This window comes from Melopsittacus undulatus, chromosome 8 (genome assembly GCF_012275295.1).
Source record: "Melopsittacus undulatus isolate bMelUnd1 chromosome 8, bMelUnd1.mat.Z, whole genome shotgun sequence".
Taxonomy (NCBI): Eukaryota; Metazoa; Chordata; class Aves; order Psittaciformes; family Psittaculidae; genus Melopsittacus; species Melopsittacus undulatus.
In genome coordinates, this window is record NC_047534.1 from 20,118,724 (window position 1) to 20,145,198 (window position 26,475).

Genomic DNA, 26,475 nt, shown 5'->3' on the forward strand with positions numbered 1-26,475 from the left:
GTAAATTTTACTCTTTACCAGCCTAAAGAATCATAAATCATAGAATTGTTAGGGTTGGAAAGGACCTTAAGATCATCCAGTTCCAACCCCCCTGCCATGGGCAGGGACACCTCACACTAAACCATATCACCCAAGGCTTCATCCAGCCTCACCTTGAACACTGCCAGGGATGGAGCATTCACAACCTCCCTGGGGAGCCCATTCCAGTACCTCACCACCCTAACAGTAAAGAATTTCTTCCTTACATCAAGTCTAAACCTCTGCTGTTTAAGTTTCAACCCATTACCCCTTGTCCTATCACTACAGTCCCTAATAAATAGTCCTTCCCCAGCATCCCTGTAGCCCCCTTCAGATACTGGAAGGCTGCTATGAGGTCTCCACGCAGCCTTCTCTTCTCCAGGCTGAACAGCCCCAACTTTCTCAGCCTGTCTTCATATGGGAGCTGCTCTGGCCCCCTGATCATCCTCGTGGCCCTCCTCTGGACTCATTCTAACAGTTCCATGTCCTTTTTATGTTGAGGACACCAGAACTGCACACAATACTCCAAGTGAGGTCTCACAAGAGCAGAGTAGAGGGGCAGAATCACCTCCTTCGACCTGCTGGTCACACTCCTTTTGATACAGCCCAGGATACGGTTGGCTTTCTGGGCTGTGAGTGCACACTGAAGCTGTGTGCACTGAGTGCACATCAACCAACACCCCCAAGTCCCTCTCTGCAGTGCTGCTCTGAATCTCTTCTCTGCCCAACCTGTAGCTGTGCCTGGGATTGCTCCCACTCAGGTGTAGGACCTTGCACTTGTCATGGTTAAACTTCACGGTGCTGGCATCAGCCCACCTCACAAGCGTGTCAAGGTCCCTCTGGATGGCATTCCTTCCCTCCTGCGTATCAACAAAACCACACAGCTTAGTGCTATTGGCAAACTCAATCCCACTGTCCATGTTACCGACAAAGATATTAAACAAGACCTGTCCCAACACCGATCCCTGAGGGACACCACTCGTTACTGGTCTCCAGCTGGACATTGAGCCATTGACCACAACTCTTTGAGTGTGACCATCCAGCCAGTTCTTTATCCACCAAGTGGTCCACCTATCAAACTGATGACACTCCAATTTAGAAACAAGGATGTCATGTGGGACAGTGTCGATCGCTTTGCACAAGTCCACGTAGATGACGTCAACTGCTCCACCCCTGTCCATCACTTTTGTAGCCCCGTCATAGAAGGCCACCAAATTGGTCAGGCAGGATTTCCCCCTAGTAAAGCCATGCTGGCTGTCACCAAGCACCTTGTTGGTTTTCATGTGCCTTAGCATGCCTTCCAGGAGAATCTGCTCCCAGATTTTGCCAGGCACAGAGGTGAGACTGACTGCTCTGTAATTCCCTGGATCATCCATTTTCCCCTTCTTGAAAATGGGGGTTATATTTCTTTTTTTCCAGTCATCAGGAACTTCACCTGACTGCCATGATTTTTCAAATATGATGGACAGTGGCTTTTAACTTCATTCCCCAGCTCCTTCAGGACCCGCGGATGGATTTCATCAGGGCCCATGGACTTGTGTATGTTCAGGTCTTGAACCAGATCCTCTCCTACAGTGGGCCCAAGGTCTTCATTCTCACAGTCCCTGCGTCCGCCTTCCAAGACTTGAGTGATGCGGTCAGAGCCTTTGCAGTGAAGACTGAGGCAAAAAAGCCATTGAGAACCTCAGCCTTCTCCAAGTCCCGTGTAGCCAGTTCTCCCGATAGCTTCTGGAGGGGGCCTACGTTGTCTCTAGTCTGTTTTTTAGCCACTACATACCTATAAAATCCCTTCCTATTATCTCTAACATCCCTTGCCAAGTTTAGCTCCAATTGGGCCTTAGCTTTCCTAACCTGGTCCCTAGCTTCCCGGACAACATCCCTGTATTCATCCCAGGCCACCTGTCCTTGCTCCCACCTTTTATGAGCCTCTTTTTTCCTGTGAATATTTCTCAGCAGCTCCTTATCCACCCAAGGAGGTCTCCTGGCCCTCCTGATGCACTTCCTTCTAGTTGGGATGCAACACTCCTGAGCTTGTAGCAGGTGATCCTTGAATATTAACCAAGAGTCTTGGGCCCCCCTGCCCTCTAGGGCTATATCCCATGGAAGCTTGCTAAGCAGGTTCCTGAAGAGGACAAAGTCTGCTCTCTTGAAGTCCAGGGCAGTGAGCTTGCTGCACACTCTTCTCACTGTCCTGAGGACCTCGAATTTGACCATCTCGTGCTCACTGCATCCAAGACTTCCCTGGAGCATCACATTTCCAATGATCCCTTCCCTGTTGGTGAGCACGAGGTCAAGCATGGCACCTTTCCTTGTTTGCTCCTCTACTGCTTGCAGAAGGAAGTTGGCTTCCACACAATCGAGAAACCTGGATTGCTTGTGCCAGTCCGTACCATTGCTCCAACAGATGTTTAGATGGTCACACCAGGAGTAAACCAGTGCAAAATAATCCAGTATAGACTAGTGTCCCATATTATAAAATGTATTTGGTACCAGTTTTATATGTGCTAAGTATTGTTTTGCGTATCACTGCCTAATACTACAGGACAGCCAGGATCTCCGTGATCTATTTGCCAACAGACAATGGTAAAATAAAAGTTCATCCATCAGTGTACCTACAAAAAAGTGACACAGCTTTAGTCACAAGTATAGGGGGTGGACGGGATGTGTATGTGTGTGCGTGTGTGTGTGTGTGAAAAACCAACAAAACACCACCAAAAAGTGGGTTTAGAAAACATATGAAGTGTGTGTGTTTTTCTCATCCTGAAGAGGAGCTGGGAAGGCAATGAGATAAAAAAAAACAGTGAAACAGTCCAAGCAGCAAATGCTTTTATGAGAGGCTGAAGATCATTTTTTCCTAGCCAGTGGAGAAAGGACACACTGAAGAAATTAGATGGGGTTAGGCTTTATGTTTTTCATTGCTGGGGATGGGAATGCAGAGATGAAGCAGAGAGAAACATGCTCTGAAGATACTGGAGCACACTACAGAAGATGCAGAATTGCTTATAGCAGGTGATCGTTAACAGCAGTTAGAAACCACTCCCCACGTATGGCTTTCGTACCACTAATTCCTGCCTCAGTGAAGCAGTTTCATCAGAGCTCGATGGACTGAACTCCCCATACCATTTCACTAAGAATCCTGACACAAGGGTGTGGGATGCTTGTGTCTATGCTCAGGCTTAGACAAAACATTTTTAAAAACTCTCCCAGTAACATAATACATCATTGTTCATATTGCCCCCCTGGAGCAGATGAATTTAGTAGCTTTATCAGATACTAACATTAAAATATTGTTAGATAAACTCCTAGCTACCTTTTAGTTGGTTTTTGGTTTTTGTTTTGTTGTTTTTTTTTTTTTTAATAAAACAAGCAGTACATTTTTTAAGATCTTGTATTTTCTGGACTGTGCATGATCGTCCCCCCTCCAGTAATGACAGGGTTTTAGGAAGACAAGAGATTTACTTCAGACTGTTGGTTTTGTTTGGCAGACTACAGTTTTTAAATTATAATGTTAACAGTAACAACAAAATATAGCACTGATTATATACCATTTCATCTCCATTGGCCTGAATTAGTTCATTTCCATTGGTCAAAAGGACTTCTCTAAAGAGCATGCTCTGGAAAAAGTCCAGCAAAGGTGCTTTCTACAAATCATGAAACTTAGGATTTGTTCAGATTGTCTGGGATGGCAATAAAATGTTTCAAAAATCTCCAAACAGCACACTCTGAACCTACTCGTTATTGTTTTATCCTGTTTCTCACTAGACTGCCTACTTCAAGTAAAAATCTTCACATACCAGAAGAGCCAAATGACTGGATTCAGTGTGTATAATTTAGTGCACTCTCATCTCTGCAGAGTCTGGAAGCAAGTTATGTGTGTTCAAGATCACTCTTCTATGGACGCATTATTCTAAAGGAGGGTTCCTCAAACTCTTCTGTCTTTTCCCACAGACCACCCATTAAGCACACCACATGAACTTCCCTCCTGGTGCACAAGGCAATAGTTCTCAGATTGTCCTTAATACCCCTGTAGCAAATACTGAAATTGGTTACATGGAACAGCATATTTCATCTTCTTTTAACACAGTTTAGCAGCTGGAAAGGAGGACAGCCAAGTCCATGCGAGCAGCCAACACTATACAGACCACCAAGCAGCATACAGAACATGTTTAGCAGAAAAATTAAAACACAGAATATCAGCTGTGATGTGGGGACACTCACATCAAATTGCTGAGATACTCATCAGGTAAGACTTGCAAACACTTTAACCATTTTATTTAGAGGAGAACACATTCACTAGAGCATAAGGCAGTTTTCATCTTTTTTGTTTTGTTAAGAGGCAATTTCTAAACATTATTGCAAAACTGGCTCTTGGCAATCTCTCCCTGTGCAATGCACAACTGGTGTTCAGCCAAGTTCAGTTGTGAGGGCTGCAGCCTCATGCAATCCTGACTAGCTAATGCTAAACAGATAATATCTCTGCAGTCTGAGCCCCCACCTCCTCCTGACCTCAGGTTCTCACCCGAGCATTTTACAGAGGTTAAAACACACATGGGACTTTCCCAAAAGCAGAATTACACTGTTCACAACAATTTGCTGATTCTTCTGAGGATTCTGATGCAATTTGCTACTCAAGATCCACAATGCACAAGACAGCTTAAATGCAAATAAACCATCTACTGGGGATTATGGCATTTTGCTCCAGACATCAACAAGAAGCTCTGAAAATTAGCACTTTGAAAACAGCTGTTAAACTGAGCATCCTCCAATATTAAAAGTCAACTTTTTTATTTGGTGCTGGTTGGAGATTATAAGCTGTACTGAACTCCAGGAGGATAAACTGACAACTTCCATCAGACTTCAGTGATGGTGGGCAAACCTCACAAGGCCCACTGAAAATCCCTCTCTACATGTAGACAGCAAACCCTACAAGTAAAGTAAAAATTTTCCCACTCTTTAAAAACAACTAGGCAACAGGACCTCATAGGTCCATGCTGTGATGTTTGAGTCTAACCCCGTGTTCATATAGAGCAAGTGCATAGCAGAGGGAGATCCATCACATACACATGGATGATCTACTGGCCTGCACCACTGTCAGCTTTCATAGAATCACAGAACGGTTTGTGTTGGAAGAGATCTTAAAGCTCATCCAGTTCCAACCCCCTGACAAGGGTAGGGACATGTTCCACTAGACCAGGTTGCTCCAAGCCCCGTCCAGCCTGGCCTTGAACACTGCCAGGGATGGGGCAGCCACAGCTTCTCTGGGCACCCTGTGCCAGGGCCTCATCACCATTATTCTGTAATAACAAATATTTCCATTGTCTTGTCCGTAAGAAGCTTTCATATTTTGTTTAAGGACTCTTTAAATTACAAACTTGCATTTTGTCTAATACCATGGGACATTAGGTTCAATTCCATAACAGTGTTTACCATATTCAAACCACACTGGAGCTATATGTTAGCTGACTCATGACAGTTTTCTTTGTGAGAATTAATAGGGCACTCTGCTTGTAACCACAAAAATTGGAAACAGTCTGTCCATTCAGATTTCTGGTATTTTCTGATTTTAGAATAAGCAGAAGTGGCACTGGGCTTTGCCAAATGGCTAAGTCCAAAGGCAGTGCTTAAAAACAGGGACCAGGGATATGGCAGGAAAAAAACCCCAACACTTGGATGTTTTACATTCTGTGATGCAGAGTACATGGCAAAAATTTTACTGTTGTTATTTTAAATTCCCCTAACCCCCATGTCATGCTCAGTAAGAGTTTTAAAACTACAGAGGAAAATGAAGATTCGTGCTACTTCTGCATGATCTGACGTAGAATAACGCAGACAAAGGCGTGACTTCCTTGGCCATCTAAACACAGCTCTTGTTGCAAGTAACAGGTCAATCCAAGAATGGAAAAAGCCCCTGTGGTGTCCCCTTTTTAGGTTCTGGATGCCAATGGGAGCAAGGTTCTTTTCTGGTTTTGGTTTGGGGGTTGGGGGTGTTCTTTTTTTCAGGGGTTTTTTGGGTTTGGGTTTTGGTTTTTTTCAGTTTATTTTATTCCTCCTTGGTTTGGCAGACAGCTGTCTGGCCAATAATAGTAGATTATGCAGCAATGACGGCTCCAAACTTCTAATGGATAAAACAGTGTTTCTACATTTGGCTTGTAAATTTTCTCCAGGACTTGAACAAATATAGGCTTGACAAAGGCATGCTTGTTTCTGATCTGAATTGTTTCCAATTTCTAGTTCCAGATGTTACATTAACTCCAAAGGTGCAAACCTTAAGCTGGAAAAAGACATTTTACTTCTACCTTCAACAAATGCATTTATAAAATGCAGAAAACCACTAAGAAATAGCGTGTGCTGGATTCAGCAGCTGGCAAATGTTATTCATTGGAACAAAAGTGAAGTCAAGTCAGATGTGGAAAACTTAAACATATGTTCCACTATCTGATATGATTTTCTTCTAACAGTCAAGAATCTTCCCAAATAAAACCATTGTGTTATGGGAACCTGCCACATGGGGCTGGGCAGTGTGAAGCTAAGTTTTTAGTGCCAATCTGTGGATGTGACTTCTGATTTTTGTGAAGTCTCATTACTCTCTTCCAGTCAAATATTTAAGATTTCAGTTTTGTGAGAGCTTGTTAATAAGGAGAGCAAAAAGAAGATGAGGTGAAAAGGACTACTTAAGGTAATGAAAACTGTAAAATTGTGCTAATATTTATATCACTAATAATACTTAATTAACCTCCTCTAACAGAGGACTCTAAAGTCAATATTTGTCCAGCAAGTTACCTGGACATTTGTCTTGCTGGAACTACAAGAAGAAAGATTTTCTGTTCTCTTATTATTACTACTCTATTACAGTGTTTTTCAATATTGTGGAGACAAAGACATGGTGCTTCTCATAATTTAGCTTTTTCTCAAACATCTGGTAAAAAAATAGTAGATTTGCTGGAAAAGAGTTCAAGGTTGCACTGACATTTCTTTTTTTTCCCAGAAGTCAGCCAAGGGTCAGCAAAAAAAAAAAATCTTTCTTTATTTTGGATCATAGTATATTACAAACCAAGCTGAAAATTCAACTCTTCCAATATCTGAAAGGAAGTGTTAATTAAAAAGGTGTCATGATGCCATTGAACATAGCTGTTTTCATAAATTGATTTCATGCATCTTTGGTGATCAGTGTATGATTCTTAAGGACATAATGGAATGGTATCCTATGCTCTTTGGGACATGCTTGCACTCTGTTGTTAACGCAAATTACACAAGCTTTATCTTCAATGGTGTTGCAGTCCACATACTCACAAAGCACACGATCAGCTCAATAATAATGATATGTAAGCAATATTGCTCATTAACTGATAATATTCTTGCTTTATAGGGTAGACCACATTCCATTATCATTTGCCTAGCAGCTATCATCTGCAGCTGTGACACATTTTTATCCCTGGGTCCAAAAATTTTTGGTAAGCTTTTCACCAGTGACTGTATTTACTTCAACACTGCATCCTTAGTACCAAACTAAGATTTGGCAGTATGTCACTTTTAGGCACAAGAGTTTGAGTGATGTTTTCCCCATGAAACTGTTTTCCTTTTAAATTAGAGGTGCATGTGGCTCACTCATAATTCTGCTGTATTGCAAAGTAGTGAAGATCAGAATCTGGCAAAAATTGTTCCTTCCTTTATCCAGCTATATAAGTTCCCTTGTACTTATTTTGTAGGCTGGTAGTCTGTGTCTCCAAGAAGGAAAACATGTTCTGAAATTCAGCCCAGAATTTGCTTTCTCAGAAAAGGCTTTGAATCTAAATAATTATTTAAAACCTAAGAAAATCTGAGAAAGAATGGAAATTTGGGGCTTTAAAAGATGAGTTACATAGGAGCTGGACCAATTTTGCAGCTGACTCATTACTGCTCTGTACAATATCATGGTTATTAATTGGTCGCTCTCTTCGGTGCCTGTTGAATTCTGGCACTTGCAGAATTGTGTGATATATATGTGTATGACATTGTGATATGTAATCAAGGATAAAGGAAAGTAGAAATAGTATGAAAGTGGTGATGCACTGCACTGAGAGAAGGTTGTAAAACTGGAGAAGGCAAAGCAGTTGGAGGGGCTCCCCAAACTCCCAGGGCAGTGCAGGGTGTAGTGCATACTCCCCTGACAAACATGGTATTCCAGGCCAAACCACAAACTACAGAAATCAAGCTCCAGCTATGCTGTGCTAGAGGGGACGTTCATTTAAATATGCCCTTTGTATTGGGCTGGATCAGATGTGTTTTGTTCTGCCAGAAGCTGAGTCTGGTTGAATTCCTAATGCCCCCCTAGCCCTGTTGCAGCCCATCCTCAGATGCATGTTGCTCCCAAACTCCCAGTCTCCTACTACCTCACAGATGTTTTTTTAATGCCCTGAAATCTGCCTGTGTGACTGCGGACATAGTTCCTTTCCTTGAGGTAATCCTGTCAAAAGGATTGCAGTTTAAAATGGCAAATAGTTTTTAAAATAACTACTAAAACTTCTTTGCCCAGCTTAGCTGCAACCAGAGTACTGCCTGCTTGCAGACATGCAGAGCACTGGCTCTGTGTTGCTGTGTCTTGTACACACAATGCTCAGTGGAAGGAACTTTTGTCAGTGGTTTTGTGCTTTCAAAAAATAAAATGGTAAAGCAAACACATGTTTGCTTTACCCATATTTGTTAATAATAGGAGAAATCCTCCTCTTAGGAGTAAACAATATTTATGACATGACTTTGAATAAATTACCATTCCTTATTTAAAAGTCATTCTAAATAAAGATAATAAAACATACTCGTGGCCACATATACAATAGATCTGACAACTGACATCATACACATCAAGAACAGCCATCTTACCTTCCTGATGAAGGCCAAAGTTCTTAGATTGAACTCGGATAGCTTAAAAGCTAAACTTTCATTGAAAGAAATGTTACCAAGCACTCTAAGCAAACACAACTTACTCAAACACTCACAGTAATCTGTTCAACGTGTCCTGCTGATACTTAAATAAAAAAATAACCCCACAAAGTCCATTCCATTTTATAAACAGTCAAAATTCATTCAGACTTTATAGCAAGAAACTGGTGCTAAATTTTCTTTTTGCAGTTTTAAGTGTGTGTGCATAATGCTTACACATCTCCCACTGTGCATGACTGCTCTATTCTTGCATACAAACTCTTTGGTTAAAAAGTTATCAAAGTCTAGTTTCTGGAGAAAATTGTGAGGTTTTTGTAGAATTCAATATATGGTTTCTGCCTCACAATAACATGCCAGAAAAGTTATACAGGAGAAAGTACTGCATGCAGCTGTAATTCAGCACAGCAGCTGACAAGTTATATTTTTATCCCTGCAACCTCTCCACGTGCCTGTTGATGCCCAAGCCTCCAGAAACTATGCAACAGCTTTTCATTAACACTGCTACATAGACTTTCAATTGCTATGAAGCTTTACCGAACCAATGATGAACTCCTGTCAACACAGTGGTTTGCAACAGCAATAACAGTCATGCAGCAGGGAAGTCAGACCTGAAGTCATCTTAGCTTTCAACACAGACCAACATTTTATTTATAAAAAGAAAATTAATTAAAAAAAAGTGAGTCTCAAACTGAGCATAAGAAAGTGTGTAAAGCAGCTTCCTCCCAGTTAATGACCAGGGAGCTAATTAGCCATAATAGCCATAATAAAAGAATGTCAGAATTTACAAGTAAAAGAACAAATTCCTACCCCATACTCATACACTGATTCGAATGTACCTATCCGGAAGTGTGGGCTCCTAAGCAAATTATTACTTTTCCCATTGTCCATTCAAACAAGTCCTTCCACCTACCTCTGGCTCATTGCTAAGCAAGAGCCAAAAACACATCTGGAAGACCCTCTTGCCACAAGACCTGGAATGTTCTCATAGGCTCTTAGAAATATGTTTAGAGAAGGAACACCTAAAAGGCACCCCTGTCCATCAGAAACTCTTATTTGTAGACCAGAAGATTCTAAAAGGCTGTCAGCAAACATATAAACAGGTGTCATGTTATAGACAACCATGATAATGAATCAGATTATATGATCAGCAGATGATCAGATTCAGTAACAAAAGCCTGTTACATAGTCCCAATCCCTCCAATACAAAATTAGTTCCAAGGCTAAAACTGAGAAAAGACTATAATGTAATATTCCAGAATAGATCTTCGTGGAAATTCCAAAATACAAGCACCCCTGGGGATGTAACTGTGGAATAGCTGTCAAGTTTTGTATTCATATTCTATCTTAAACAAAGCGAGTTTTGTTATGCTAAAAATGCCTTATAATCTGTACAAAGAAGGTGATACTAACAGGTTCCAAGAACATTCCTCAAAGTTGGGCACTGAAGTACATCTCCTTTAAAAAGAAAACCCTTCGTGTCCTGCAACATTGATTCCACAGGATTCTAGGAATCAGAAAAGCACAAAAAAGCACAGCAGAATCTTTACCTCTATCTACCAAGTGCCATCTGGATGGGCACAGTGGCTTTTACATGTGCATTTTTGCATTTTCACAGTGTCAAGAAGCAAGTATAGCTTAGAGGACTGAGTCAGTTGTATCAAGAACTTACAGTACTCCACATCCTCCCTCATTGCACACAGACTTCCTCAAGGGAACAAAAAACCCCAAAACAACAAAAACACAACCAGCAACTCAAAATAACCAGGCGAGAGGCCAGTGCTTACAAAGATCCCATAGCCATTGTTCAGAGAAAATAAGTCACTTGCATCATTCCCCACATGCAATAAGCTCTGGGCTGGCTGAATTCTGCCTCTGAGGACCAGCGCCAGATGTGCTCTATCTCCAGATGCCAGGAGTTCCACACCCTGGGGATCAGCAACCAGACTTATTTTCCATGAGCTGTAATTACTGTAGCAGGATGGAGGAGGGCTGGATGTGTCAAGGTGGTAATCCCCAAGGTAAATGAATCCTAGATCATTTAAATCTTTTGCAGATAACAATGAAGACCTTAATTTGGACCACGCAAGTTGAGAGATAATATGGAACAAAGGTCACAAGAGCAAAGTACTTCTGGCTGCTCATCTTCTCTCCATTGTGCAGTAGGCTGAATGCCAAACAGCAATCCTCAAACACAGTCTAAGCTGCAGCTTCTCCAGTTTTACCAATTCCACCACGCACAGACAATATTAGCAGAGCCACATGCCAAGGGGACAGCAGGCAGCCTCTTCAAACTGCCAGAATTAGGAGGGTGGTCTGGAGTGTTTTATTTTGAGGGTTTTGATTGGGTATTGTTTTGTTGTTGTTGTTGATTGGGTTTTATTTGTGGGTTTTTTTCCCTTCCCTTCAGTGATGCTGCCTCATCACCCTATTTAGAGAAGTAGAGAAGTAACCCAACAAGTTTCCAAGAGCTCCCTTGACCACTGTTTTTAATTACCCACCTACAGACATTCCAGCCTTTAGCAATCTTGGTTCTTGGGAGAAGTGGTGAAAACACAACACAACACAAAGCAAGCAGGTAAAAGGAAAAACAATACACAAGATGCCTGTCTAGAAGAGCTTTCAAGCTGAGAAGAAAAATTACCAACACAGGAGAAGAATACAACATGTAGGAATTGTAAAATAAAAACTGCAAAAGGTATGGAAAGTTGCAAAGCAAGATCTGAAGACTATGGGGCACAATTTTAATGAATAAAATATACATCTCCCTACCTTTTTGGGCATCCCTTACCTACCATACCGTTAGTCTGCAGCTTCATTTCTCTCCAATGAAACACCAGTCATTAATAAAGTAATACGATGGAGTCAAACAAAGTAGGTTTATTACTAGAAGGTTATTTAAATAGCATTATGTATAGGAATAGATTACTCTGAGGTGCTTCTTGTGTAAAACACTCTTAAAATGCATTCAGAGAATCCTTTTATATACCAGTGTCGCCTTTGCTCAGATGAAAAGCTGGAGTTCACAGACTTAAAGGCATGCTACCGTAACACCAAAACTAAATCCAGGTATACTGAATCCCAGTCCCATACCTAGCAGTTGTGAAACTTTCATCTTTAAAATTATTTATTGAGATTAAACATCAGGAGTTAAATTCTCCATAAATAAGGTGAGTTTTTTTTTCAGAAAAGGAAAGTTATTTAGTAACACATCCACTAGAATGAAAGGGGAAGGAAAAAAAGAAAAAAGGGAATAAACCCAACCCCAAATAACAGAGCAGGAGAAACTGGTTAACCAAGTATTTAAGTACATAAGAACATATATACATATTATATACACATATACATATATGGAATACCTCTCACACCCCCCAGCACCTCACACACTTCCACATACTTCATCATAAACTAGCCAGGACCTTATAAGATAATACTTTTCTAGGTCAACACTTCTGCCAACTACAAGAAAACCTGTCCCTGCTCTGGGAAGCTGAGCAGTCTGATAGCACTTTTAAACTGAGTAACTACCAGTACAAAGTAAAATCCAGGCATTTTCCTGTTCTCTGGCTCATGCAAAACAACTTCACTTTCCACAAATGTCTTGAAGGCTCTTTAAAACACTAAGATTTGCAAACAACAGAATGACCTTGGCATTAACAGATACTTACACAGGGATTTCGTCACAACCAGGCAGGATTACCCCAAGCATTATCACCCCCCAGTCCTGAAAAACATGTTGTTTTCAATTGCTTTGGAAGAGGAAAGGAAGTTCAAAAGTAGCCAGGATAATTCCTTGGCCAACTCTGCCCTTTAAATTAAAATCTTCACAGCTGAGCATTTAATTTTTCAGTTGCAGTCAGATGTGATGGTAACATCGAGTGGAATGATCATAGCCATGAAAACATTTCAAAGAGAAAATTAATCACAACCTATATCACAGTTTTGGCCACAAACTGACTGTGAACAGACAGCAACTCCTCTGAAAATATTAGAATATTGTTTGTCAAAAAGTATATCAGGCAAATAAGACCTAGCAGCAGACTGTTAATACACCTACTGTCAAGCACGCCATTTGAAGTTCAAATGGTATGGATTAGTTCTGCACACAAACTACAGAGCTCATTTCAGTTACCTGCCTGCAACTCCTGTAGGACACCTATAGTTTATCTGTTGAAGGGACAACACGACAGGAGATTCCAGGAATGCCTTGATGATTACTTCCTTCTGGAGAGGTGATAAGAGGACCCAAATGAGGAGAGGGGCTATGCTGGACTTGTTTGCAACAAGGAGGGGCTGGTGGGGAATGCGAAGGTCAAGGGCTGCCTTGCCTGCAGTGACCATGAAATGTTGTACTTGATGATCCTTAGGGTGGTGAGGGAGGGTGCACAGCAAGCTCACTATGCTGGACTTCAGGAGAGTTGACTTTGGCTTTTTGAGGGATCTGCTTGGTAAGATACAATAAGATAAAGTCCTGGAAGGAATAGCAGGCCAAGAAAGCTCATTAATACTCAAGGATCACCTCCTCCAAGCTCAGAATTGATGCATCCTGACAAAGAGGAAGCCAGGCAAGAACGCTATTTGAAATAACTGGTTGCGCAAATTAAAACTCCCAAAGCCCCTTTAAATGATGTGCACAATAAACATAGTGATTGATACACTGGTTATGATTCAGTGGTCAAAGCTGACACTTTGTATATAACAAAGGATTAGGTTTTTGGGTTTTAAATTCTGCTGCTTTGAGATGCTCAAGAAACAACATTCTGGCTACTAAGCTACAAGTGCTAAGACAGAACATTAAGTATCTTAGACAGATATCCCCTATAGGTAAATATCAGACAATAAATCTCATAACCTCTCATTCCTTCTCCTTCTTGAATTATTCACTGTCATCAGCAGGGACAGCTTGTTATCCAAGAGCCAAACTCTTGCTTTATCTCTTCCTCCATAATGTAATGGAAAATGGATACAAATATACTTCTACTTTGGAATGTATTTTTGCGGCATCACCAAGATGCTGGTCTAAGTGATTAAAGTAAAACAGTATCTGAAAACAAACACACAGCAGCAACATTTCCTGGGTTACTCCAAATGCCATAGCTTTGCAAGTGTCCTTTTCAAGCAGTACTTCTTTGCCCCAAACCCCTTCTTTTTCTTTTTGCACAGTAATTTGTAGAAGCTGTCCTTTATCAAAAATTTTGAAATGTTTCTTGCACAACAATAATAAAGACATACCGCCTTTCACATTGCCTCAAATATCAAGTATGAACCACTTCTAAAACTTAAAGCTAAGGAATTCAACTTAAAAGAATTAATAAAGTTCAAGACAGAGATTTCAGCCCTTAACAGCCTCTTCATGATTAGACAGGAATATGCCACAACTCACAAAGTATCACAGAAATGACAGACTGATGGAAAAAAACATGACAAAGGGACAAAGCAACCCACAGGGTGCAAGACAAACCAAAATCTCATAACAATGAAATAGCTGGCAGACAACTCAGTGCCACCAAAAAGTACCCTTCAGTCTTATCTGAAGAGCCAGACATAGAGTAAATTATTTAGGAAGTCAGAGAAACAAGAAAAAAAAACCTCCACTCTACAAAGAAACAAAGCTTCAGATGGCATAAGGCAGCTACTCCAGAAAGGTCCCAGAGATGTGTCATGGTGGGAAACCTGAAAAACACTTTTCCACACAACACACAACCCAGCTCTTTAGCTCAGGAACACGTACAAGATAAAACAGGGTTCTTCTGGTCACCACTGTCATTGAGTCTACTGAAAAAGCATTTCATCTCTTACAGCAAGGCCAAACCCAGATCTTGATTTAAGAATTATCTACAGAAAAGAGAACGGCAGAAGTGTGGCATACCAAAGTGCAGCTGTAGGTCAGGACATCCTACACACTAGACAACTGGACGCAATATAAGTCTTAAAAAAACATTTTGGTTTGGTTAATCCACAAGATACATTTTCATTTCAGCATTCTCTGCTATTGTTTTTTTTAATTCATCTAAAGACAAGTACACCAAGGCAGGCTTAGGGGTATGTCTCCCTCTCAATTTATAAAGGTACAAAAGGAAGCAACTTCACCTTCTTCATAGCCATGCTCTGTAGTGTGAAGGTATGCACCAAAAATTATAAGAAAATATATTGCCAAGAATACCCAAACCAACTGTCCCACACGACATCCTTGTCTCTAAATTGGAGAGACATCAATTTGATAGGTGGACCACTCAGTGGATAAAGAACTGGCTGGATGGCCACACTCAAAGAGTTGTGGTCAATGGCTCAATATTCGGCTGGAGACCAGTAACGAGTGGTGTCCTCAGGGATCGGTGTTGGGACCGGTCTTGTTTAATATCTTTGTTGGTAACATGGACAGTGGGATTGAGTGCACCCTCAGCAAGTTTGCTGATGACACCAAGCTGTGTGGTTTGGTTGATATGCTGTAGGGAAAGAATGCCATCCAGAGGGACCTTGACACACTTGTGAGGTGGGCTGATGCCAACCTCATGAAGTTTAACCATGACAAGTGCAAGGTCCTACACCTGGGTTGGAGCAATCCCAGGCACAGCTACAGGTTGGGCAAAAAGGAAATTCATGGCAGTCCTGCGGAGAAGGACTTGGGGGTGTTGGTCAATGAGAAAATGAACATGAGCCAGCTTCAGTGTGCGCTCACAGCCCAGAAAGCCAACCGTATCCTGGGCTGCATCAAGAGGAGTGTGACCAGCAGGTTAAAGGAGGTGATCCTGCCCCTCTACTCTGCTCTCGTGAGACCTCACTTGGAGTATTGTGTGCAGTTCTGGTGTCCTCAACATAAAAAGGACATGGAACTGTTGGAACAAGCCCAGAGGAGGGCCACGAGGATGATCAGGGGGCCAGAGCAGCTCCCGTATGAAGACAGGCTGAGAAAGTTGGGGCTGTTCAGCCTGGAGAAGAGAAGGCTGCGTGGAGACCTCATAGCAGCCTTCCAGTATCTGAAGGGGGTCTACAGGGATGCTGGAGAGGGCTATTCATTAGGGACTGTAGTGATAGGACAAGGGGTAATGGGTTGAAACTTAAACAGCAGAGGTTTAGACTTGATGTAAGGAAGAAATTCTTTACTGTTAGGGTGGTGAGGCACTAGAATGGGTTGCCCAGGGAGGTTGTGAATGCTCCATCCCTGGCAGTGTTCAAGGTGAGGCTGGATGAAGCCTTGGGTGATATGGTTTAGTGTGAGGTGTCCCTGCCCATGGCAGGGGGGTTGGAACTAGATGATCTTAAGGTCTTTCCAAGCCTAACTATTCTATGATTCTATGATTCTCTTTCTCCCCTCCTTCTGCAGTCCAGCTAGGATGATTTTTAATTTAGAAGAACAGAAAAGAATGTGTTTATGCAAAATGAATGAAAAAAAAGTACAAGAACTGGACAAAGCATCCATGAATGTAGAATCCAAGTAAAACTGAAACTTCCACAGAAGGTGTGCTAAAAATTTTGACATGGATTTAAGTGCATTACTGTTGTTAGGCAAAATCTGGAACTAATTCAATATGTGGAGTATATGGCTTAAGCTTTAAGTACATATACTATTCTATAAAAGTTCTCAAATGACATATCAATAACCCATAGATTATAACAACACTGTACACTTTCATTACATTTTCTTCTATCCTCCATACTTTTCCCCTTTGATTTAGTTAAAACCATCACTGAACAGCAGAAAAGAACATGCACAATATCACATTTATTAATTCTACTTGATTTCCAAACCCAAAAGCCAAGAAATTCACTAAGCAGGTGCACTCCAACCACAGCTCCTCCTCATCCAGCAGCAGGTTTAGGAGCATAAAGCAGGCAACACTTGCTCCCATTATGGCTTTTTTTTTGACTCTTAAAACACCACAGAAACACAAGGTTAACATTCTGTCTTCACTTGCGGCCACCTCCCATCTCCGATCTAATTTCTTAAGGATCAGCAGTCCCACAGAGCTAATTTTTCACTTTTACTATCATGTGCAACAAGCTACAAGTATTAACAAATGTTTAATGAATCATATTTAATGCAACAACATAGTGAAGTGAAAGTCAATATATACTCCAGGCAACCTAAAGAAAGGGCAACAGAGAACCTCTGGAATCATCATTATCAAATCCCAAGCCAAATAAAGAGATGTAAGTAATTCAATCATTCATCTCCCTCTCAGATGAAAGTCCAGCCAACAAGGGTACTGTAAAAAGGACGGAATCATCAAACTAAGAGCACTGCACTTTGAAAGGACATCATGTGCCCTCTAAGAAGAATCCATGAGAAAAAAACCTGAAAATCCAGCCACATCAAAAGATAGCACTATAATTTCAATCTTTCCACCTTTCATAGTAGATGGAAGAGTTATAACCTAGCACACTTGCCACTTCCTTTCTCCAGCTGCATCGTTTTCCACCATAGTTCAGGAAAAGCATACTTCATAGTTTTATTGAACAATTACCTGGTTTACCTCTTTAGTCTCAACAGGAAGACCAGAGTTTAAAAACTTTAATTCTGCCTCAACAAAGACAACATTTATTACCATTCAAACGAAGTTACCTTTAAGCGGGGAAGCTCAATTTCCTTATGTATATAAGATAAACAGTAAATGCTGTGTTAGCAGAACATTCATGATTAGCCAATATTCATACAGCACTTCAGAAAGCCAAAGTGCCAAACAGTATTCAACAGCTATTATAAGTGGGGACATTTTTAAATACATATGCCAACATTTGAGCTTCTCACACCATTGACAATCATACTAGGAACTACTGCATCTGCTGTCAGTGCTGTTTACTGCAATAGCAATAAACCTTCATACTGTGAAATGAAGACAATTCTGTAGCTTATTCACGGTTGAGAAATTCCTTTTCCCAGCAGACTGTCCCCATTAAGCTAATCTAACAAACCACACTCATATAAAGTATTTATTGGTCTAAAAGCAGTTTCAGTTGCTTTAACCTTTTGGTCATCCAGAGCAAACAAACCAAATTTAAATCCTTGCAAAAGTCCCCCATGGATTTAACATTAATACAAAATGACACCTTACATCTCCCTAGGCTGGCAGGCAAAGTGTAAGTCAAATGAGAGTAAAGGAAACAGCGAAACTGAAAATCCCATTTATTACAGGGACCCTCAACATCCATTCTTTACACTCTCTGGAGCTTCTCAGCAGAATTTTGTGGCTTAACAGATACTTTCAATATTTACTAAACAGAAACCACAACAAGGAGATGTTGGTGATCTCCACATTCTGATTTTTCTGAGAGAGAAGGAGTGGAAAGAACTGTTGGCCCATAAACTCCTAACAAACCACTGCACCAAACAATACTTTGTGGGACATACTTCCCAGTTTCTCTCCTCCTCTCACCACAACTGTTTCATCACCCAAAATCTCAAGAAGTACTCAAAATACCCTTTGACTCCATCATGAGATTTTCCATAGCCTAATTTAATAGCAGTAAGACCCTCCAGAAGTAATTTGTGCAGTTAGAGGTCCCAGCTGTGGGCTGTCAGGAGATGGCACATCTTTGACTTCAGAAAGTTTCAAGCATTCAAACAGCATATGGCTTTGGCCAGCCAGTGTCCCCAGCCAATAACCTAATCATTTGCGTCTGCCCTAAGTGAACTTGCAGTGTTGTTGGACATATCCTGATGGAAAGCAATATAGTAAAAAAAGAAAATAATCCACATGCCTCAAAATCTCCAAACTAAATGCTGACTCCATTATGCGTAGTAGAGTTGCATCGCTGCTGGCCTGTGCTATAAACTGGGGATACTTGTTCTATCGTTGTTCTTCCCTCAAGGCTCAGGTTGACACCTATTTGAGTTCTGCACAAAGGTCTTGAGCAGAAAATAACAACTACTTCCTTCAAGCGGTTTCAGTGCTGGTTTTTTTCCATCCATATCAACTCCCATGAGAAATTCCAAAGTTATAAAAGCCAAACATTTTGAAAGTTTAATAGCTCTTGGGTTAAAGACTTAACGAAAAAAAAAAATCAGAGGATTTCTTAGAATGACGAGAAATAAAGTTATCTACCATAACTTCTTTCTAACAAAGAATTTAAGCATAGTAATTGTGCTCAACCTCAAGATGGCAGATTGTTTTCATAAAATACACCATGATCATAAAAAATACTGGTCTAACACATACTAAACCTTGTCATTAAAGCTATTTCTGAGCATCACAAATAGTGAAATCTCTTTATTTGTGCTTTAATAAAAGGAAAGAGAACTACTTCTAACTCTGCATTGCTGGCTAAACTATAACTAGAAGCAAGGTTACATTAGACACTCTTTGTAAGTCACGTGTGTCTATATTCAGAGATTTTGTAACCTTACTTGTCATTATGCTGCCAGGCCTTACCATAACAATAAAGGGTAACAAGTTCCTAGAAACAATCTCTGTGTTTGCTAAAAAGTCACCTTCGCTTGCATTAGTCAAGAAATATGCTGAACTGAGAAAATTCATAGCTGGAACAAAACCACATTATAAACAAGCAAAAAACAAACCCCAAAACATTCTTAAGGTAAAAGTTAAAGCAGCTGTTGTGCTTTTTTGGGGTTTTTTGGGTTGGGGTTTTTTTGTTTGATTTTTAAAAAAGTGCAAAAATACAGGAGGCAATAGTGGAATTTACACAAGACTATTGATGAAATGGATTCATGCTCTTCTGAAGTGCAGACTTCGTGTGTCACGCTCATTTATATATTACAGACACATCTATAGTATGAGTAATCTTAAAGAATCTGTGGACGCTTTAAAATTAATTTAAAATGAAACTGATTTAATTTAAAATGAAATAGTAACAAATGAATTCACACACCATACCTAAGACTGTTAAAGCCATCATACTTTGTCTGGAGATTGAAGATTCTGTGCTTCTAAAGGATCAACTTAAACTTCAGAGTCAGACTGGAGTTGCAGTATTCCCTCATTATTTCAAGAGGATTTATGACCATAATTTGTGACAGACCCTCATATTATGCTAGTAGTAGTTGCTAGGAAAATAGCCCCCTAAATCAATGACAGACTGACTGAAATGGCACTGAAATGCAGTTAGGGACTCCTACATATCACTTTTCCTCATCCTAAAATTAAAATGCATTTTTTATTCCACCTCCATCTCTAGTTTCAAACTTTTGTAACCACCCTGTCACATTTCTCTGCTCACCTTTGTCTGGCATGTCTCAATATAAGGCAAATAGAATCATAGAATCACAGAATAGTTAGGGTTGGAAAGAACCTTAAGATCATCTAGTTCCAACCCCCCTGCCATGGGCAGGGACACCTCACACACAAATAGTCTTTCCATTGAAGAAATCTAAGATACAATCTCACAGTTTTGGGAAATGTTTTAGTGCACAGCAAGCAACAGCTAACCGTGCTTTTAAGGGTTTAAGTAAAAATAATTCTTGCTTGGGCTTTAGGAGCCCCACATAAAACACCTACTGTGCGAGGTTAAATATTTAGAAATTTCAGATGAAAACATGATGTTGTCATAACTATCTTGCTCCTTAATATTTTGCACAGGTAAGAAATTCCTCCCTTCAAGGAAGTACTGAATGTAATGATCATTTTACCTTATCTCAGTAAAAAAACAGTCAAGTATAACCCATATCTGAAAGAGGTTCATCATTATTTCAAGCCACATAAATAACACCACTCCTGACACTACCATGTATAGAGCAAGGACATAGCTCTGCAGCAACATTATTTCATAGCCAAAATATTCTGATCCATTGCAACATGTCAAACTCTGCAGACACTTTAAAACTGCGGATGTTCCAGCATATCCCCACTCTTGCAGAGATGTATTTAAATATTTGTAAGATATGCACACAAAAATAAGAGTTGAAAGTCCATTGAAGTCTGTGTAAGCAGAGTAGAGATTCTCAGAAATTGAACTACAACCATGGAAAGCCTCTCATAAGTACATCCATGCTCCTTCTGAAAGGACAGATGAGCTGTCCTTAGAAGTACCATCCAGACCAACCTAACAAAAGAGTCCCACACCTTCCTACTAAATAGGCAGAACAAAAGCAATGTCATTAAGATTTATAACCATGACTCTTTAGCTAATTAGTAAAAAAAAAGGTACATTTGTAGAAGAGCTTTTCTGTGCACATTAAGGAAGGTGACTCCTGATACAGAACACAGACTATGTTAAAAGAATCACCGTCTCTAAAACAAGGCAAATGAAAACCAAGCTCCAAGTTACAACTTATTTCTGAGTTTTATTGTGAACTTTTATTTTCCTCAGAGTTCCAAATCCAAAGTTATCCCTTTTCTTAATATTCCCATTAGAGTCTGTTAAGTAAGTGTAAATGGTTAAATCTGTTAAGTGATGTAAAGAAAATCCTCAAGAACACTATCAGCCTGTTCTCTCTTCATCTAAGACTCCAGTACGTTGATTCCCCCACCCCCAAAGCTACATAGCTTCATTCAGTCAAGTAGGAACATGAACATCTTTACACAAACGTAAGCATTCAGAAGGGGACAAAGCTCTGCTTCACGTTTTCTAAAATATCAAAAAAAAAAAAAACTAAGGCAACATGCACAGAGAAGGTGCATCCAGAGCTGTGAAGGGCATCTTTTCACATAACCTTAACAGAAGAAGCAGCACGTAACACACCCCTGCACAGAGCTCCAAGTAAAAATACAGAATGATGATGCCAGCAGAAAATGGTCTGTTCTCTGGCTCTGACAGTTCTAATAATTACAGACAGTTTGAAAAGGTGGGTGGCCTAATAAAGGAGGCCCCGAGGTGATGTTCTGACAGCCTTGGCCACACTGCCGAGTTTTCTAAACTACATAGGAAAACACAACTAGGCTTCAGCTTGCTGAACCTCGGGGGTGATGTATTCGGGCAGATCAGACACAGCAGCAAAACAAACCCAAAAGTCTCACACATGCAGCCCTAACTCCCCATCTTCGGTGATACCAAGTGGGGACCGAAGCAGGGATGAGGAGAAAGGATGGGGAACGGACCTCAGCCTCTCCCAACGGGGGCTATAGACAGAGCACTGCCTCTATTCGTGCTTTTAAAAGATTAACGCGTTCGCTTAAAAACGGAAAGCAAAGGGCAGACCTGCGCCCTGGACGGGCGGCGGGTGACCGCGGGGCCCAGCGGTCCGCCAGCACGGGGCAGACGGGACACAGCTCCGGCAGCCACCGCGGCACTGGGCCCGAGCCCGGAGCCCGGACCCCGCACCCTGGCCCGGGCCGGACGCCGCCCGCCGCCGCTTCCAGCGGGGCCGGCCGGTTCCTCCTGCCTCAGACCCCCTGTCCCACAGCCTTAAAACGGAGCTGGGGGGCCCGGAGGGGACCCATACGCACACATTCTCTTTCCACTCTCTTTTCCCCCCACCCCCTCCCCAGCCCTGCCAAGAGTTTGATGAGCGACACCCGACACCCTAGCGAAATCCTTGCTCGGAACCGCAGAAGGACGGGAACGGAACGAGAACAAAACGGGGAGGGGGGCGACTTTTGTCTCTCTTGTGGCAACTGTACCCGTTTACCTGAGCCACCAGCGGAGGGAAACCGGGCTCACCCCGCAGGAGAGACGGGAAGCAGAGGCCTCCTCCTCCTGCGCCCCCCTTTGCACGAACATGGGTGAGGAGGAATAGTTTTGGGGGAAGACTCACGCAGCCTCCCGCTCTCCTCCTCCTCCTCCCGTCCTGTCCCGTCCATGTGCGCGTCCTTCCCCCGCCGCCGGAGCCCAGCCCGGCCCGGGCCGCCCCCCCCACCCCGGCGAAGCGCGAGGGAAAGTTTGCTCAAGTCCGACAACAAAAGGGACACCGGCTCCCGCCTCCCGCCGCCCCGCGCCCCCGAGAGCTTACCCCCGGCCGAGCCCGGCCCGCACCGCAGCACCGAGGCGGCCAGGAGCCGCAGCAGCAGCAGCAGCGGGAGCGGCGGGGCCGCAGCCTCCATGTTGTGCCGCCGCGGCCGCAGCTGCCGGAGCCCACGGAGCGTCTCAGGCAGGCTCCATGCTCGGGGCGCTGCGCTCGGCGAGGAGGAGGAGGAGGAGGAAGGGAGGAGGGCGGGGAATGGGGAAGGCGCTGGAGACGACCCTCCTCCTCCTTCTCCTCCTCCATCATCCATTTCGGAGCCGCCCCTGGGAAAGCGACCTTGGCCATGGCTGCTTAGGCTTCTAGGAGGAGACTTCGTGAGCACTGAACTGATAATTTGGTGAACTGGAAGATATTTCCACTGCTGTCAAGTGACTTGTCTTGATAAAGATAAATACATGTGTTTATCTGATCTGTTAGAGGAGTCCAGAGGGGGCCATGAAGGTGCTCTAAAGGCTGGAGCCACTCTTCTGTAGAGACAGGCTGAGAGAGCTGGGCTTGTTCAGCCTGGAAAAGACCCTGAGGAGACCTTAGAGCAGCTCCCAGTGCCTAAAAGGATAGACAAGAAATCTGGAGAGGATCTTAGACAAGGGTGTGTAATGACAGGACAAGGGGAATGGTTTTAACCTGACAGAGGGGAGATTGAGATGAGATACTAGGAAGAAATTCTTCCCTGTGAGGGTGATGAGGCGCTAGGAAAAGGGTAGAAACCGTGCCCCTGAACAAGAGGCCTTTGCAATGCTGGGGACAGGTGGCAGAGAGCTGACCAGCACCTAGCTCATCCTGAAGCATGTCAGGTACTACCCTCACCTTCCTAGCAGGGGTAAAATGAAACAGCAGAAGTCAGGAATTTCCATCTTGAGTCTCCTTTTCCCCTTGTGCTGACACCAATTCTACAATAGGAAAAGAAGTTGCTCAATATCTTTGTAATACGGGTGTGCCTGGCATCCCCTTACGCTGTTTTTGCAAGGCTAAGAGTTGGAAATCACAAGCAAGTACTTAACAGATGGATGATATGCTTTATAATTTTGTTTCATTTAAGAGACAAGGAGTTCCAGGTTTCCCAGTTGCCGTGTACTGATTTATCTGCCTTGCTGTAGGTGCTACAGCAGCAGCTGAGATTTATTCCTGGAGCCCCATGGATCCCTGCCCACCTCAGACTCCAGGATCAAATACTCTGGAATTAGGTCTTGTTGCTTACTCCATTGCAGATTTCCCCCCCTCAGACTTCCTTTCCTCAGAAGGGGAAAAGGTGCAGTGGTTTGTTTTGGTTCTAAAGGCAGTAGTATTCAATTTAGCTAAGAAAGCAGTTTAAAATTTCAAGGAGTTACAAAAGGCTTATAGTCCTGACCTTGAAGTTGACCTGCAAAGGAAAATAAAGTTTTCTTCTCTATCTTGCTATTGCTTTAATGTATAAAGAACATGTATTTTAAAGAGGCCTCTTTTTAGGTGGCATTTAAACCCTAGAAAAAAAAAAACTCAGCTTTCTTGAAGACAGGAAAACCTGAAGTTGACCTTTCTTGATGAAAGTCTGTGGAGCCCAACTCTGGGCAAATATAAATCATTAATGGCAAAACTTTGCGTGAACACCAACTGAATAACAGTTTTGTTTTCAGTCTGTTTAAAAAAACCCAAACTGCCTGACACCAGACAAATAACTAGAAGAAAGATTTCTTTGTTGAGGACAGTGAATGGACTTTACTTTTTATGGGTCTAACCTCCTGAATCGTGGAACTTAGCCAGCTGCTCCCAGCACTTGGTATCTTGGAGCCGAAGGTCCCGTACTAGAGTGCAATGTGGCTGCTGCTGTTCATGCTGTATCCAAGTATTGCTTCTTTACCTCCCTACCTGACCCTGTCAACCTGCATGGGCAATTTAGGACTGGCAGCATTTTAGACTGGCAGCTTTTTATACCAACAGGGAGAAATAGCAGCTTTTGAGCGGTCATGAGAAAGAAGCAGTATTTTATACAAGAGGCTAAACCAGATAAACAGATAAAGACAGTGCTGACTGACAAAGGGCTTTGGACTGAGAGATGTCAAAACAGAAACATACCCACTGTAAAAAGAAGATATTAAGCCAGGTAGATCCACTTTTGGCTGGTTGAAGCCACACACCAATCTTCCTGTGGTGGGTAACTACTCAGTTCTGGGGAGACCTTATAGCAGCCTTCAAATATCTAAAGGGCTGACAAGAAATCTGGAGAAGGGCTTTTGACAAGGGCCTGTATTGACATGACAAAGGGGAATGGCTTTAACCTGACAGAAGGGAGATTGAGATGAGCTCTTAGGCAGAAGCTCTTCCCTGTGAGGGTGGTGAGGCTCTGGCACAGGATGCCCAGAGAAGCTGTGGCTGCCCCATCCCTGGCAGTGTTCAAGGCCAGGTTGGGGAGGGCTTGGAACAACCTGGTCTAGCGAAAAGTGTCCCTGCCCATGGCAGGGGGTTGGAACTGGATGAGCTTTAAAGTTCATTTGAACCCAGACCATTCTGTGATTCTATACAGCTGCCTGAGATGGTGAGATAGTGTCACTATCACCACCTCCTTATCCATTGAGAAGGTGACAGTATGACAAATAATACCTTTGTTTCTATCATGCATTTTCCCTGCCATTGCACAAGGATAATATCAGATTTTGTTCAAAGTTTGTTCAAATATTTTTTGTTCAAATTTTATCCCCCCAAATATCTCAGCTACCCAACTTTGTTTACATGGCAGTTTTCTTCCCTTTTCTTATCCCTTCCCAAGATAAACCCTTTAACACAAACTGAACAGTTAAAGCATGGCAGTATAATCTGCCATGCAGACACAAAAGGAGCAACTTTTTCAGTTTATATTAAAATCAGTGATCTTCAGCTTGTGGTTTGTATGCTACTTTTATGGCACTCCTAAAAGTAGCAATGAAAAGCAACCCAAACTTGGGGTGCATTTAAAGTTTCTATGCAGAATTATTTATTTTTATTGGGAAGGCTTTAAGGGTTGAAAAAGTTTGAAAGCCTTAGGGACTCAGGGAAAGAATAAGGTTAAAGAAAGTGACTCTTCCAGGGCCTACACAGCAATGTGAAAGAGCACAGGTTCATTATAAGTGCAACTGGAGAACATTGTGCAGTTTATCCCTTCACTTCCCTCCCTTTCTCTCCTCATTCCATTCCATCCCATCCCATTCCATTCCATTTCCATTCCATGCTATTTACTTTAAGGTTGCAAACTTTCCTGCATATACAGGGTTTACAAGTGCCACATCTGGAACTCCAGTCCCAGCATTTCCAGTGCAGTGGTTTCCAGTGTTAAGATCCCAGCGAGATTGGTTATGGCAATCACAAACAGGACTGGAAGCTCCCCCCCCCCCCAAAAAAAAAAAAGTGGGAATGGGACTACAGAAGGAAAAAGGCAGAGAATGGCAATCCTTTAGCATTTGCCAGTGCTTGAGATTTCCTGCAATACCCAGAGCCTGTCTGCCAAGAGCTTCTGATCCAACAAGGACAAACAGGACGCACATGCCAGTAACTCAAATACAGGAAAATCTGGAGACATTGCAAGCTGAAGGATTGGTGTTATGGAACAGAGACTTCCTGGCAGAAAGGAGTTTAAGGAGAGAGATGGCTCACAAAGGTTTATGAGAGATAAACTAATATTAAAAAAAAGAAGTGTGAAAAATGTCCCCCTGCTATCATTTGAACTAACATTTAAGGGG

At 42.2% G+C, this 26,475-nt stretch overlaps 1 protein-coding gene across 3 annotated transcripts in view; it reads right to left on the reverse strand.

The window, feature by feature from the left end:
• LRP5 (LDL receptor related protein 5) overlaps positions 1 to 22,962 on the reverse strand; it is a 132,290-nt gene extending 109,328 nt beyond the window's left edge. Inside the window, exon 1 of one of the 3 annotated variants that reach the window (XM_034065091.1) lies at positions 22,775 to 22,962. In XM_034065091.1, the coding sequence (XP_033920982.1) occupies positions 22,775 to 22,865 (91 nt within the window). In that variant the 5' untranslated portion in view covers positions 22,866 to 22,962. The remainder of the gene's footprint in view (positions 1 to 22,774) is intronic. The other 2 variants (XM_034065090.1, XM_034065092.1) reach the window with 2 other exon arrangements.
• Between the last annotated feature and the right edge of the window lie 3,513 nt (positions 22,963 to 26,475).